Source organism: Urocitellus parryii, chromosome 5 (assembly GCF_045843805.1).
Source record: "Urocitellus parryii isolate mUroPar1 chromosome 5, mUroPar1.hap1, whole genome shotgun sequence".
Classification (NCBI taxonomy): Eukaryota; Metazoa; Chordata; class Mammalia; order Rodentia; family Sciuridae; genus Urocitellus; species Urocitellus parryii.
In genome coordinates, this window is record NC_135535.1 from 48,003,491 (window position 1) to 48,016,478 (window position 12,988).

Consider the following 12,988-nt stretch of genomic DNA (forward strand, 5'->3'; position numbering starts at 1 on the left):
CCAGGTGTCATCTGTAAGTAAATATTTAAGAAATTCCTTGGATGATTCAGATGATGATTAGCCAGCTTTGGTATAACAGTATTTCTCTTTCAGTTATCTCCCGTTTATAAGCCATGTAGTATAGTTAACTTGGCCTAGTTGCTAGTTTATAAACATGCCTAGCCTTTACCATTGTTGGCCTTGCTAATACTGATTTCCTAATCTATAGTGCTTCACGATACTTGAATCTTATCTTTATACTTCTGCAAATTTAGTGCATTACTCAAACTTCAGCCCAAGTTGCTCAGAGCTTTTTAACTGAAGACAGTTTCTTCCTGTTCAGACTTTTTTTTTACCTTTGAGACAGAGGACTGCTAAATTTCCCAGGCTGGTCTTAAACTCTTAATCCCACCTTAGTCTTCTAAGTAGTTGGGATTATAGGTGTATACTACCACATTATTTGTATTTTTTAATGGCACCTTTTAAATATGTATATTTTCCCTATAAGAAGGATTGGATTAGATCTTATTTATTTTGAATTTCCCAATGTTTTCAATGCTTACTGTGTATCAGATATTGCTTTTTTTTTAATGTTCCAATTTCCTTGTATTCCCTAACTTACTTTAATAGCAGGTTTCTTAAGTGAGAGTTAATAAACTAAAAATGTTTTCAAAATAAAGAAAGTAATAATGTTATTATTATTGTTGTTGAAAACATTTTTTGCTATATTCATCTTAGTAACTAATACTTTTTAAAATTACTGAATTTATAATAAATAAAAAATTATATACTTGGCTTGAAAATGAATCTACTCTCCATCCTCTTTATAATTTTAAGATATTAGAGTGCTTACGATTACACGAAAAAAATTAGAATAAACAATTTAATTTACTTTTACATAAAAGAGATAAACTTGAAATTTTTAAGAACAGAATATTTTAATTTTTACATATTTTGTTAAAAAACACACTTAGAGAAATAACAATACATTAAATTTTCAAAGCATCACCATACTATTCTGGTTTGGTTTGGTTTTATTTTTGTTTTTGTGGTGCTAGTATTTTTTTTTGCATATTAGTGCTCTACCACAGAGCTTATACCCTCAGCAATATTCTGAAAATGTACAAAATTCAAATGTCAAAATTTTACATTTCCCCCCAGAATAATGCAGAAGAAAAAAGGCCAGTAATTACAAATATGTATATTATGTAAAAAAAAACCCCTCTGTTTATCATGGGAATTAGTAACAATACAAAGAGTGAATGAATTATGACTGAATTTCATACCCTAATGGGTCAAGTCCCTGGTCTAGAAGCATTAAAGAGGATTCTCTTAACTTCTGCAGCAATTTCCTTAGTTCTTCCTTAGAAAATACCTGGTATCAAAAAAGAAAAACAAAATTAAGAATGAGAAAAAAAGAATATGATCTTTTAGTTACCTAATTAATCTGATGATTTAAATTAATATAATAAGAAATTTCTTTGTATGATTTATATGTACAGAAGCTAGAAAATTAGAGTAGTTTAGGAACTTCAGGCTATTTCTCAGTCAGTCTATATATTTCTAACTGCTTATATGATCATATACATATTTGGAAAAAAAGCACATTCATTAAAACTAGACTGTTACTTTCAAGAAGTTCAAGAACAACTAAAATCCAAAATCAATAAAAAATGTAAGCATGTCTTCAACAAAATTAAATATCACCATAAAGTATATCAAATCAATAAAATTTAAACAGCAAGCATTCTAGCACTTACCAGATAGAGTTTATGGCGCTCAGAGGATACCATATCTGCTAACTGCAGGCATTCCTGATACTGACCAGTACTATGCAATATGGTGTGAAGCAGAAAACACAACATTGGCAAACATAGCTTTCTCAATAAAACCATCTGATGTGTTCTTTCATGGTCTTCCTCAGCATCCTACAAACAGACATCAAGTCATTATTTTAACAACTTTAAGCTAACTATCCTTACAAATGGAAAAGGCATGTACAGTTGGTCCTGTGCATTAATTGGTTCCAAATCTCTAGATTCAACCAACCATAGAAAGTAAATAGATATTTGGGGTAAAAAGTTGCAACAGTATCAAACATATACAGACTTTTTGTTCTTGTCATTATTCCTTAAACAATATAATAAGAACTAATTACATAGCATTTACATTGTATTAGGCATTATAAATAATCTAGAGATGATTTAAAGGATATGGGAGGATAGCAGCAGGTTATATAAAATATTATGCCATTTTATATAACAGATTTGAATATATGTAATTTTATTATCCACAGGGATTTTCTAACCAAACCCTCATAGATGCTCAAGGATGACTGTACTGAATCAAAATCAAAACAGGTAGAAGCTAGGCCTGGGGTTGTGGCTCAGTGGTAGAGCGCTTGCCTAGCATGTGCGGGGCCCTGGGTTCCATCCTCAGCACCACATAAAAATAAATAAATAAGAGTATTGTGTCCAACTACAAATAAAAAATAAATATTCAAACAAAACAAAACAAAACAAAAAACCAGGAAGAAGCTAAAGTTTTTCGGTTTTGGCAGTGCTGGGGATTGAACCCAGGGCCTCACACAAGCCAGGCAAGTGCTCAACCACTGAGACCTTAAAAAAAAAAAAAAAAATTGTTTTGAGATAGGATCTCATTAAATTGCCCAAGTTGGGCTTGAATTTGTAGTGCTCCTCCCTCTACTGCCTCAAAAGCTGGGATTATAGGTATGTGCTAATTATTCTAAGGCTTATAATGCCTATTAAAAATAAAATGAGGCAAGGTTTTAATCATGTTATGTAGCAAACAAAATTTTATGCCAAAAAAGTATGAAGATGAACAAGGTATACTAGAGAGGGAACAGAATAATGAAAATGCTATTGAGTGTATTTCTAATAAATTTAATGTCTATAATAACAACATGTATAAAAAGAATAAGAGACACTGAATACCATCAGAACAAAAAGCAGAATAGAAAACATCACCACACTTTACTGGATATGTACAGATGTAATTACAAATAGATCTAAGGAGATGTGAAAACACACACCAAACTGACAGCAGTTATACTTGGGAAAAATGGTTAGGATGCAGAGAAGGGTGCACAGGGGAAAGAACTATGTGGCAACTTTCTAGTTTTTTCAACAAGGAGAATGAATTTATGATTTTCTTGTATAATTTAGAAAAACTGACAAAACCTATAGTTATGAATATAATCAACGAGAAAAGAAATATATGAGGACAATCTTATGTAGAAAAAAAGTTAAGTATTTTTTTCTGGATTTTTCTAAAGCAAAACTGCAGAAATAAAAGAGTAGCCCTTTTATGCTCACTGTTTTCTCACTACACACTTGAAAATTAAAATAGCGAAAATAATAAAAACACACCCAAACACATTAAAATTTCTGAAATAATCTTTAAAACAAAAAGGAAAATCAGAAGGAAACATATAGAACTCATCGTGTAAAACACAACAAAACAGAATAGCCAGGACAAAGTAAAGCAAATTAAAAAGCTTAATAAAATATCTCAAAATATTTCTTGGGAGAGGCTATAAAACTAAATTGCTAAAACATTTTCAAATGTAGATATAAATGGAGAAAAGCAACAAAAATGTGGCTTGGTTATTCTACCAAGAAGTAACGTACTAACTTAGGCTAACCTACCTAACTTATGCCCGGTTTCCACACACAAGAAAAATATTGCCCATTAATCTTTTAGTCTTGTTTTGAGGTATAAATACATAAAAGCAAATATTAAAATATATGCCTCATATTTTCTTAGTTTTTTTTTTTTTGTACTGGCAATTGAACTCGGGGGCACTCTACCACTGAGCCACATCCCCAGTCCTATTTTATATTTTATTTAGAGACAGGGTCTCACTGAGTTGCTTAGTGCCTCACTATTGCTGAGGCTGCCTTTGAACTCAAGATCCTCCTGCCTCAGCCTCCCAAGTTGCTGGGATTACAGACATGTGCCACGGCACCCAGCCATATTTTCTTAGCTTTAAAAATGGAAGCACTTTCATTTATTTTCTCAAGGTGAGGCACTCACTGGGGAAAAAGGAAGGGAGGGAAATAAAAGGTACTAGAGAATGAGAATGATCAAATATGTTTAAGTACAAATATGACATAATAAATCCTACTATTATATATAATTACAATGCACCAATAAAAAAGATAAGGTACTCACTAGATTATCTAAATGTGTTAGATTTAAAATGCAATTTAAAACACCTCAAATTTTTACTCATTATTCATATTACTGACCCCTCTAGAGGCAGAACCTATCATGAATGATAAAAGAACTGTTGCTTTCTGGGGCTTTCCATTTATGCTCTAGTATAGTCTTTCCCCTATGCTAAGGAGGTAAAGTACCCCTGGTTCTTGGATTGCTTGTTAACTAAAAGCTATAAAAGGTACCACAAGATGAATTGTGGTACCTCCTGCTCCTAAATCCTATTGTTGCTGCCACAGTATCAGGGAGTGGTGCAAGTGATCTCTTTTCCTATGATTCCCATGGCAGTGGACAGCTTGCTATCAACCATTCAGAATCACACCAGATGGACCTAGACATTTGCCACAAGGAAAAAGAAATAAACTACTCTGCCACAACCTATTTCTCTTGTATGAATAATTAAAAGCTTTAAAATATACTAAAACATTTAAAACAAAAAATTCTTTTCACCAAGGGCATACAGTGCCTTCTATGTGAGAAAAACTCATTGACTGACATGTCGACAGCAGAAGTCTACCTCTATTGACATTATGGAAATAACTAATCTGAAAAAAGTGCATTCACTCCAATAATGTAGTGCCATTTATTTACCAAATGCCATGTATGTGCTAGACATTAATTTAAGTGTCAGGGTCAAAGAAGTGAAGAATACAAGGTTGCTCCCTTTATAAAGGTTATACTGTACTGGGAGTAGACTCAAAAAAAAAAAAAAAAACCCACATAATGGAATGTGGTAGGTGCTAGAAAGAAATCTAATATAAGATAAGGATTCAGTGACAGATGTGTATTGTATATGCTATTTAATAAGCGTGGTTGGCTGGGATTGTAGTTCAGTGGTAAAGTGTTTGTCTACTACATTTGAAGTACTGAGTTCCATCCTCATTCACACCACATAAAAAATAAATAAATAAAATAAAGGTATTGTGTCTATCTACAATATTTAAAAATAAATACACAAATATAGGATGGTTAGGGCTGGGGCTATACAGCTCAGTGGTAGAACATTAGGCTAGCATGACAAATTTGATTCCCAGCACTGCAAAAAACAAACAAGGGTGACTTGATGGGGGGCAGAGATTCTCTAAGGAAACTATTTGAGGAGACTGTTGAGAGAATTAAGAAGCTACCTAGGCAGATATCTTGGGGAAAGAGCATTCTAGGCAGAGGGAGAGTTGCAAAGAGATATAGAAATCAAGAACATAATGAGGAGCAGGAGGATATAAGACTGGCAGGTAGTTCAAACAAACAAACAAAAAACGGCAAATGTACAGTCTTGTATGTCAAGAAGAGAACTAAGGATTTTATTCAAGTTATAATGAGAAATTATCAGAAAGTTCTTGGTAAGAGAGTGACATATTTCATTTTTAAATGATCACTAATTGATAAACAAGGAAATAATAATATAAAGAAGAATGGGGTGGGTAGAGTAGTGGCTAGGCGGTAGAGAGTTTGCCTAGCACGTTTGAGGCCCTGGGTTCGATCCTCAGCACCACATAAAACAATAAATAAAATAAAGATATTGTGTCCAACTACAATTAAAAATAAATACAAAAAAAAAAAAAAAAGAACGGGAAGCAAAGGAGACACAGTAGAAGCTTAGACTAGAATGTAGCAGAAGTAGAAGTAGAGGTAGTTGTAGTAGTAAAAAGTAGGTATAGATGAGATGCCTACTCTACTTCTGCTGCCAGCCTTCTGTGCCACCTGCCTTCAATACTAATAGGAACATTCTACACCTACTTAAAAACTTGAGATGTTCCTATACTAAACTGTGTGTAATGCCAGGAATATCGTGTATAGTTGTGTACTATACAAGGGCACCTGGTCAAGTGAGTGAAGCTGAAATCCAGCTTATGCTTCATTCTACAGGTCATGTGTACCTAGCATGGAACCTATCTGTGTAAGGGAAGGGGTTCAATTTTCTAATTTATACACAAATAATATATGTGCTAGCAGGAACCCTAGATAATTCCCTACTTTGTTGAATATTAAGTATCTAGGAGTATTATATTAAACTAAACTCAATAGAGTAATTAAAATACCATCATCTATTGAGTAATTAAAAGGAATCTCCTTTTCTGGATTAGTTTTAAAGAAATGACTAAGACCAAATACTGATTTATAAAATGCTCCATAAAAAATACAATATCTTTTGTTGTCTCCAATCCAACATCATTTTTATGAGACTATTTTGTGGCTTTCATTATTTAATCTACTAAGATTAATTAATCAGAATAATAAAGACTTATTCATCAACAAGACACTCAAGTTGTTTCAAAATTCAAGTAACAATTAGCATTTTGTAACAGGAAAATTTTATTTTCACTAACACCAGCATGAATCAGAAGATAGGTTTATCCTAAGGAAACTGCTGAAGGTTTAAAACTAGTCAGGGGAGTTCTATTATGAACTTTAGGATTAAAAGTTCAAGATCATTAATCTATGTCAAGATCATTAACCTAAGCCAGGCACACTGGTGCACGCCTGTAATCCCAAAAACTCACAAGGTTGAGGAGGATCTTGAGTTTAAGAGCAGCCTCGGCAACTTAGCAAGATTCTAAGCAACTCAGTGAAACCCTGTCTAAAAATAAAAAAAGAGCTGAGGATGTAGCTCAGCATAAAGTGCCCCCAGGTTCAATCCCCAGTAAAATAAAAACAAAACATTAATCTGTCAGTAATAACAGCAAACAGAGGTTCCAATCTAGTTTCTAGGGAAACTAGAAGAGGTAGATATCTATAGTAGCTAAAATTAATTAAAGAATAAGTGATAAAAGAGGATATTAGGAGTGGAAGAAGAAAAAGTATCAAGAACACTGTTGTTCTCCATTCAAAATAAATATCCAATAATTTCCAGTTTTTCTTGATTATCTGTCTACAGAGGGAAAACTGAGCTACCATTCTGTCATGTCCCTGGATAAGGCCTTAGTGTTTCTCTCTGATATTATCATTGTAGTATCCTTCCTTTCCCCATTTTACCTCATCCAAATTCTACCCATTTGTTCAAGATTCAATGGAATGCTATAGCTTTCACGCTTCCTGTCCATAGCTCTTCCAGGTTAAAAAACAATCCTGTTTTCCTCCTCCTTTTTTTCCACTAGTTTGGGCCTCACTCATGCTAGGGAAGCTTTCTATCTTCTGAGTTATATTCCCAGCCCAAAACAATCTTTTCTTTACTTGAACTTAAAAAAAACAAACAAACAAACAAAAAAAAAAAAACTTAATTTGTACTGTTCTTATGGCATTTAATACTTTTCTAACTGGTTCTCAATCTAGGTCACACATTAAAGTTTCTAGGTGATTATAAGACAAACAGTGTAGCCCTTCCTCAAACTAATTAAACCATAATTTCTGGGGATGGAACCTTGTACTTTTAAAAAAGCTTGTCAAGTCATTTAAATGGACACCTTAGAAGTGAAAGTCACTGATGTATGTATGTCTTATGCTGCTAGAATTACCTATCTATAAATTAAGTCAAATACATGTATAATTAAAATTTTAGGTCCAGAATTTAAAAAATGAAATTCTACTATCCTGTGTGAACATATTAAATGTGAAGTAATAGTTTATCCAAAATATATGTGATATTTAGTTATAACTACAAAGGTTATCTAAAATCTGTAGATTCTTCTATTCAGAAAGAGCACATCTGACAGAATATAATGTATTTTTTTTCAGCTATATGCAATACACACAGCTTACCTCTCTGACATCTACCATCCAACCTCCATCAACAAACAATAAGACATTGTACATTTTTTCCTTCACATCAGCAGTTAGTGCATCCAAATGCCCTTTCCAAATACCGTAATCCATCTGCAAGACAAACACGAGGCAGACATAATGAACAAAAATCAATAAATAATGTATTTTTAATATACAGGCAGAAATATACACATGGAACATCATTCAAGAGTTGGTGTTTCAGTAGCCAAATATCAACAGACAGCAGTTGAATAAAATGATTAAATGTTAACTTCGTAAATAAATGCTAATGATACCTGAAGGTATTTTTCAAGATTAATTACCCACAGAGAAGTAAACAGCTGGGTGCAATGGTGCAGGCCTATAATCCCAGCTACTCGAGAGGCAGGAGTTTGATCAGGTTTGAGGCTAGCCTTGGCAACTTAGTGAGACTGTCTCAAAATACAAAGTAAAAAGGGCTAGGGAGGTAGTTCAGTGGTACCTGAGCAATCCCCAGTCCCAGCGTAGGGGAAGGGAGGTAACAAAACAGATGGCTTTTTTTCAAAGCAGAACATTAACACAAAGATTACCTGTTATAGTAACATAGCTGCTGAAAAAATGACCTTTATAAATGCTAACATACTTTTTTAAGATGCAACAGACTCATCCTAGATCCATATTCAACTTACTTCGTACTTCTTTTCTTTATGTTCATAAGCCACTTTCTCAGTAAAAGTTGGCTGGGGTATCAGAGTAGGTTTTTGTGGAGCTGAATTCATATGCTTAAACCATTCATTAAACGTTTCATGGGCTTCCTAAAACATAAATTGGAAAAAAATGTTTTCCACATTTATTATTCAACAAAGCTTTTAAAAATTTTGGTTCTTAGAAATAATTCTGCAGCACCAAAATACAAAATTGTTCAATATTTATTTTTTTACACACAATAAAAATGACTGGAATATATTAATGTTTTATCAAATGACAAATACCACCAAAATATATAGCATCTACTTCTATCTCAGCATCCTGATTATTTATGTATCTTGACATTTATCACTCTATGAAGTAGCATGTTATCTTATCTACCTTCTTTATTGGCCTACTGGCTTTAAGAGGGCAAAGAGAAGAGTACTATCCACAAATTTAGCTCTGTGACCTTGCCCACTATAATCACTTGATTACTTGTTTAATAAAATTTGAATGAATATGCTGTTATTTTAGTCCCAACAAATCTAGAATATTTTGCTATCCTCAGTTATTGCCAAAAGCAAAAATATTAAAAGTTGAGACAAGCAATCACAGAATCTTTTTTCTTTTCCCCAACTCTTCAGAGCATTTACTTTGAAGCCAGAATCATGGCAGCTCAGAGGCACATGGTTTCATCATAAGAGCATTCATGAATCTTAAAAAAAAAAACATCAGTTTCTGGGGCTGGGGCTGTAGGTCAGTGGTAGAGCACTTGCCTTGAACGTGTGAGGCCCTGGGTTCAATCCCCAGCACCACATAAAAAAGAATAAATAAATAAAAATGAAGATATTTTGTCCATCTATAACTAAAAATTTTTTAAAATCCTTCTTTAAAAAAAAAAAAAAAGAAAGAAGAAAGAAAACATCAGTTCCGGATATCATATATGCTATCTGATCTTGGCTGGTTAACAATGAATAGAGAATCAAGATAATGAAGATAAGGTCATGATTTCAATTCTCTGTAGAACAGTCATTACTATAGTCACAAGAGAGATAAAATTGATCAATCATTACTTTAAAATTTAAACTCTGAAAGTGAATCAGAAAAGTTGTTACTAAAATTGTGGTTTTCTTTTCAATCTCACCAAATAAGCTCTAATGCACAAATGTTCTCTGATAGCATTATCGTCTTCAGCAGGAAGTGGACTTTCCATTCCTTGTTCCTCCCACTGATTATAGATTTCTGCTATAGAATCCTGAGGAATTTTTACAAATACTTCTTTTGCAGCTTCATGCTTTTTAGATGCTATGAAAAAAGAACGTACAATTTTCACTAAACTTCTTTGTAATGTTTCTCAAAGAGTCAAATAATTGGTTTAACTTTTATAGTGAGCTGCAACCATTTCAGGACCCAAGGTATTTCTATTAAAGGTCTTAATGATATTCCTACCCAATGGGCTAGCTCTTTTCATATCTCCATGGAATGATAACATAAAAGGAGATATTAAATGCAGTTATATTTTTCAAAGTCTGTCAGCCATGACAGTATATGCAAAATTGGCTAGGATAACAAAAATCCACCTTTATAAGTTTTTGCATAACAAATTGGATATGTAAAAGAATAGGTGGGCTATGCACAGTGGTACACACCTGTAATCTTAGCAACCTGGCAGAAGCAGGAGGACTCAGTGGTAAAGTGCTCCTGGTTCAACCACCTAGTACCAAAAAAGAATAGCTGGGTTTTCTCACCCTCAATAGAAAGATTAACGAAACAAAATTCAAAGGTATGTGGATCTGACCAAAGAATAAAAACAAAATACCTAAGAATTTTCTCATTATTGCATTGCCTTGTTTCAGTGCTTCTGCCCTCTGTGCTGGGTCAAATACCAACCAGTCAATTACATCAATCTTTAAACGGTCCTCCTATTCATTTAAAGAGAGAAAAAAGGGAAAAAGAAACATCAATTTTACTTCTAGGATAATCTGCAAATTAGTAAAACTAACTTATATCTGTGCTTCTAATAAACATCATTTTCCCTTGAATTATTTAAAATTATGAAAAAAAATCTAACTTTCCTTAATTTATTTTCCTACTTAACAGCTCTCTATCAAATTATAGAAAAAAATTCAATGGAATTTTATGTTGTATGCCCCACCAATTTAACCATATGAATTTTGGGGGAGGGGGTGCCAGGAATTGAACTCAGGGGCACTCGGCCACTGAGCCAAATCCCCAGCCCTATTTTGTATTTTATTTAGAGACAGGGTCTCACTGAAATACTCAGCACTTCGCTTTTGCTGAGACTAGCTTTGAACTTTTGCTGAGGCTGGCTTTGAACTTGAGATCCATGGGCTGGGAATGTGGCATGCGTGCGGCCTGGGTTCGATCCTCAGCACCACATGCAAATAGGGATGTTGTGTCCGCCAAAAGCTAAAAAAATAAATATTAAAATTCTCCCTCCCTTCCTCCTCCCCCCCCCCTCTTTAGGAAAAAAAAAAAAGAGATCCTCCTGTCTGTGCCTCCAGAGGTGCTGGGATTATAGGCATGCACCAACATGTCTGGCAACCATATGATTTTTTTAAAGAGCTACTTTAAAATTATTTTCTTATGGGCAAGATGGTGCACACCTATAATCCCAGTAACGTGGGAGATTGAGTTAGGAGGATCACAGTTCAAAGTCAGCCTCAGAGATCTAGTAAGGCCCTAAGCAATTCAGCATGACCCCGCCTCAAAAAATAAATAAATAAATAAGGGCTGGGGATGTGGCTCAGTGGTAAAGTGCCCCTGGGCGGGGTTAATCATCAGTACCAAAGAAATAAATACAATAAAATTGTTTTTTTACTTAGATATAACTTTTCTCCTGAAAATAAAAGAGTTAGTGATTTATAAAAGAATCATCTAGAATAATCTCAGGAACGAAAAGCCAATGCTCAGACTTGTTCTATTAGAGAAACTTCTTTTCACATACTACTAATATAAATAATCCCTTATGTAAGACCTTAAATTTGTAAAAAGCCTGGGTTGACAAAGAAACATTCTTATTTAAGAACAACTATTGGGGCTGGGGATGTGGCTCAAGCGGTAGCGCGCTCGCCTGGCATGCGTGCGGCCCGGGTTCGATCCTCAGCACCACATACCAACAAAGATGTTGTGTCTGCCAAGAACTAAAAAATAAATATTAAAAATTCTCTCTCTTTCTCTCCTCTCTCACTCTCTCTTTAAAAAAAAAAAAAAACAGGGCTGGGGATGTGGCTCAAGCAGTAGCGCGCTTGCCTGGCATGCGTGCGGCCCGGGTTCGATCCTCAGCACCACATACCAACAAAGATGTTGTGTCTGCCGAGAACTAGAAAATAAATATTAAAAAAATTCTCTCTCTCTCTCTCTCTCCCCCCTCTCTCACTCTCTCTTTTTAAAAAAAAAAAAAAAAAAACAAAAGAACAACTATTTCGGGCTGGGGTTATGGCTCACTGGCAGAGTGCTTGCCTAGCATATGTGAGGCACTGGGTTCAGATCTCAGCACTACATAAAAATAAATAAACAAAAAGGCAGTATGTCTATGTGCAACAACAAAAAAATTAAAACAAAACAATTATTTCTGGGGGACAGGGGTGACAAGCAGAAACTATACATTTTAAGATAGAAATTCACCAAGAAACAAGATGAAGGATTAGAAGTTACAATACCCCTCAGCCCCTACCCCATGCCCCAAATTACCTCTGTAGTGGCAGTATCTAGGGATGGAGCCAGGTCATGATGACTAAATTCACCATCATCTTTCTTTCGAATATTCTCAACTACAGTTTTTGTTATTGTCGCAACATCCAAATCTAAAAAGAGTTTTTTAAAGTAACAAAAAACAAAGAATAATCATTGATTCTAATATTCTCTAAACAGCTACAACAGTTTGGTAAATTCAAAACATTTTTTTTTTTTCAGTGCTGCGGATTGAAGTCTTGCATGCTGGGCAAGTGCTCTACCACTGAGCTACACTCCCAATCCCTGGAACAATTTTTTAAAAACTGGTGGCACATTGTGGCACACGCTTATAACCCCAGTGACTCAGGAGGCTGAGGTAGGATGATGTCAAGTTCAAGACCAGTCTGGGCAATTTAGCAAGACCCTATTAAAAACTAATTCAAAAAGAGCTTGGAAATGTGACTTAGTGGTAGAGTACCTTGGGTTAAATTTCCAGTATTGAAGGGGGATATGGATACACACACACACACACACACACACACACACACACACAAGTATATTTACATAAAATCTGTAAAATCTAAAAGACATTATAAAAGAAAATGCAAAAATTTTAAAAATATACACATTACGGTGTAAGTTATTTTATACATAAAAGAGAATGTCATTGAAATTTTTATTCCTCCTGCTCTCCAAGAGAAATAAG

General features: G+C 34.2%; 1 protein-coding gene and 1 non-coding gene across 2 annotated transcripts in view; both read right to left on the minus strand.

Annotated features, from left to right (window-relative positions):
- Positions 1-934: 934 nt before the first annotated feature.
- Positions 935-12,988, minus strand: part of Nup107 (nucleoporin 107) — a 45,571-nt gene continuing 33,517 nt past the window's right edge. Inside the window, exons 22-28 of the mRNA XM_026386635.2 lie at positions 12,301-12,413; positions 10,406-10,508; positions 9,731-9,891; positions 8,586-8,711; positions 7,915-8,028; positions 1,740-1,907; positions 935-1,354 (exon numbers count right to left, since the gene is read on the minus strand). Of these exons, the coding sequence (XP_026242420.2) occupies positions 1,247-1,354; positions 1,740-1,907; positions 7,915-8,028; positions 8,586-8,711; positions 9,731-9,891; positions 10,406-10,508; positions 12,301-12,413 (893 nt within the window). The 3' untranslated portion in view covers positions 935-1,246. The remainder of the gene's footprint in view (positions 1,355-1,739; positions 1,908-7,914; positions 8,029-8,585; positions 8,712-9,730; positions 9,892-10,405; positions 10,509-12,300; positions 12,414-12,988) is intronic.
- Positions 9,211-9,300, minus strand: LOC113181252 (small nucleolar RNA SNORD105). Its single transcript, XR_003300575.2, has one exon. It is a non-coding gene; the product is annotated as a small nucleolar RNA SNORD105 (small nucleolar RNA).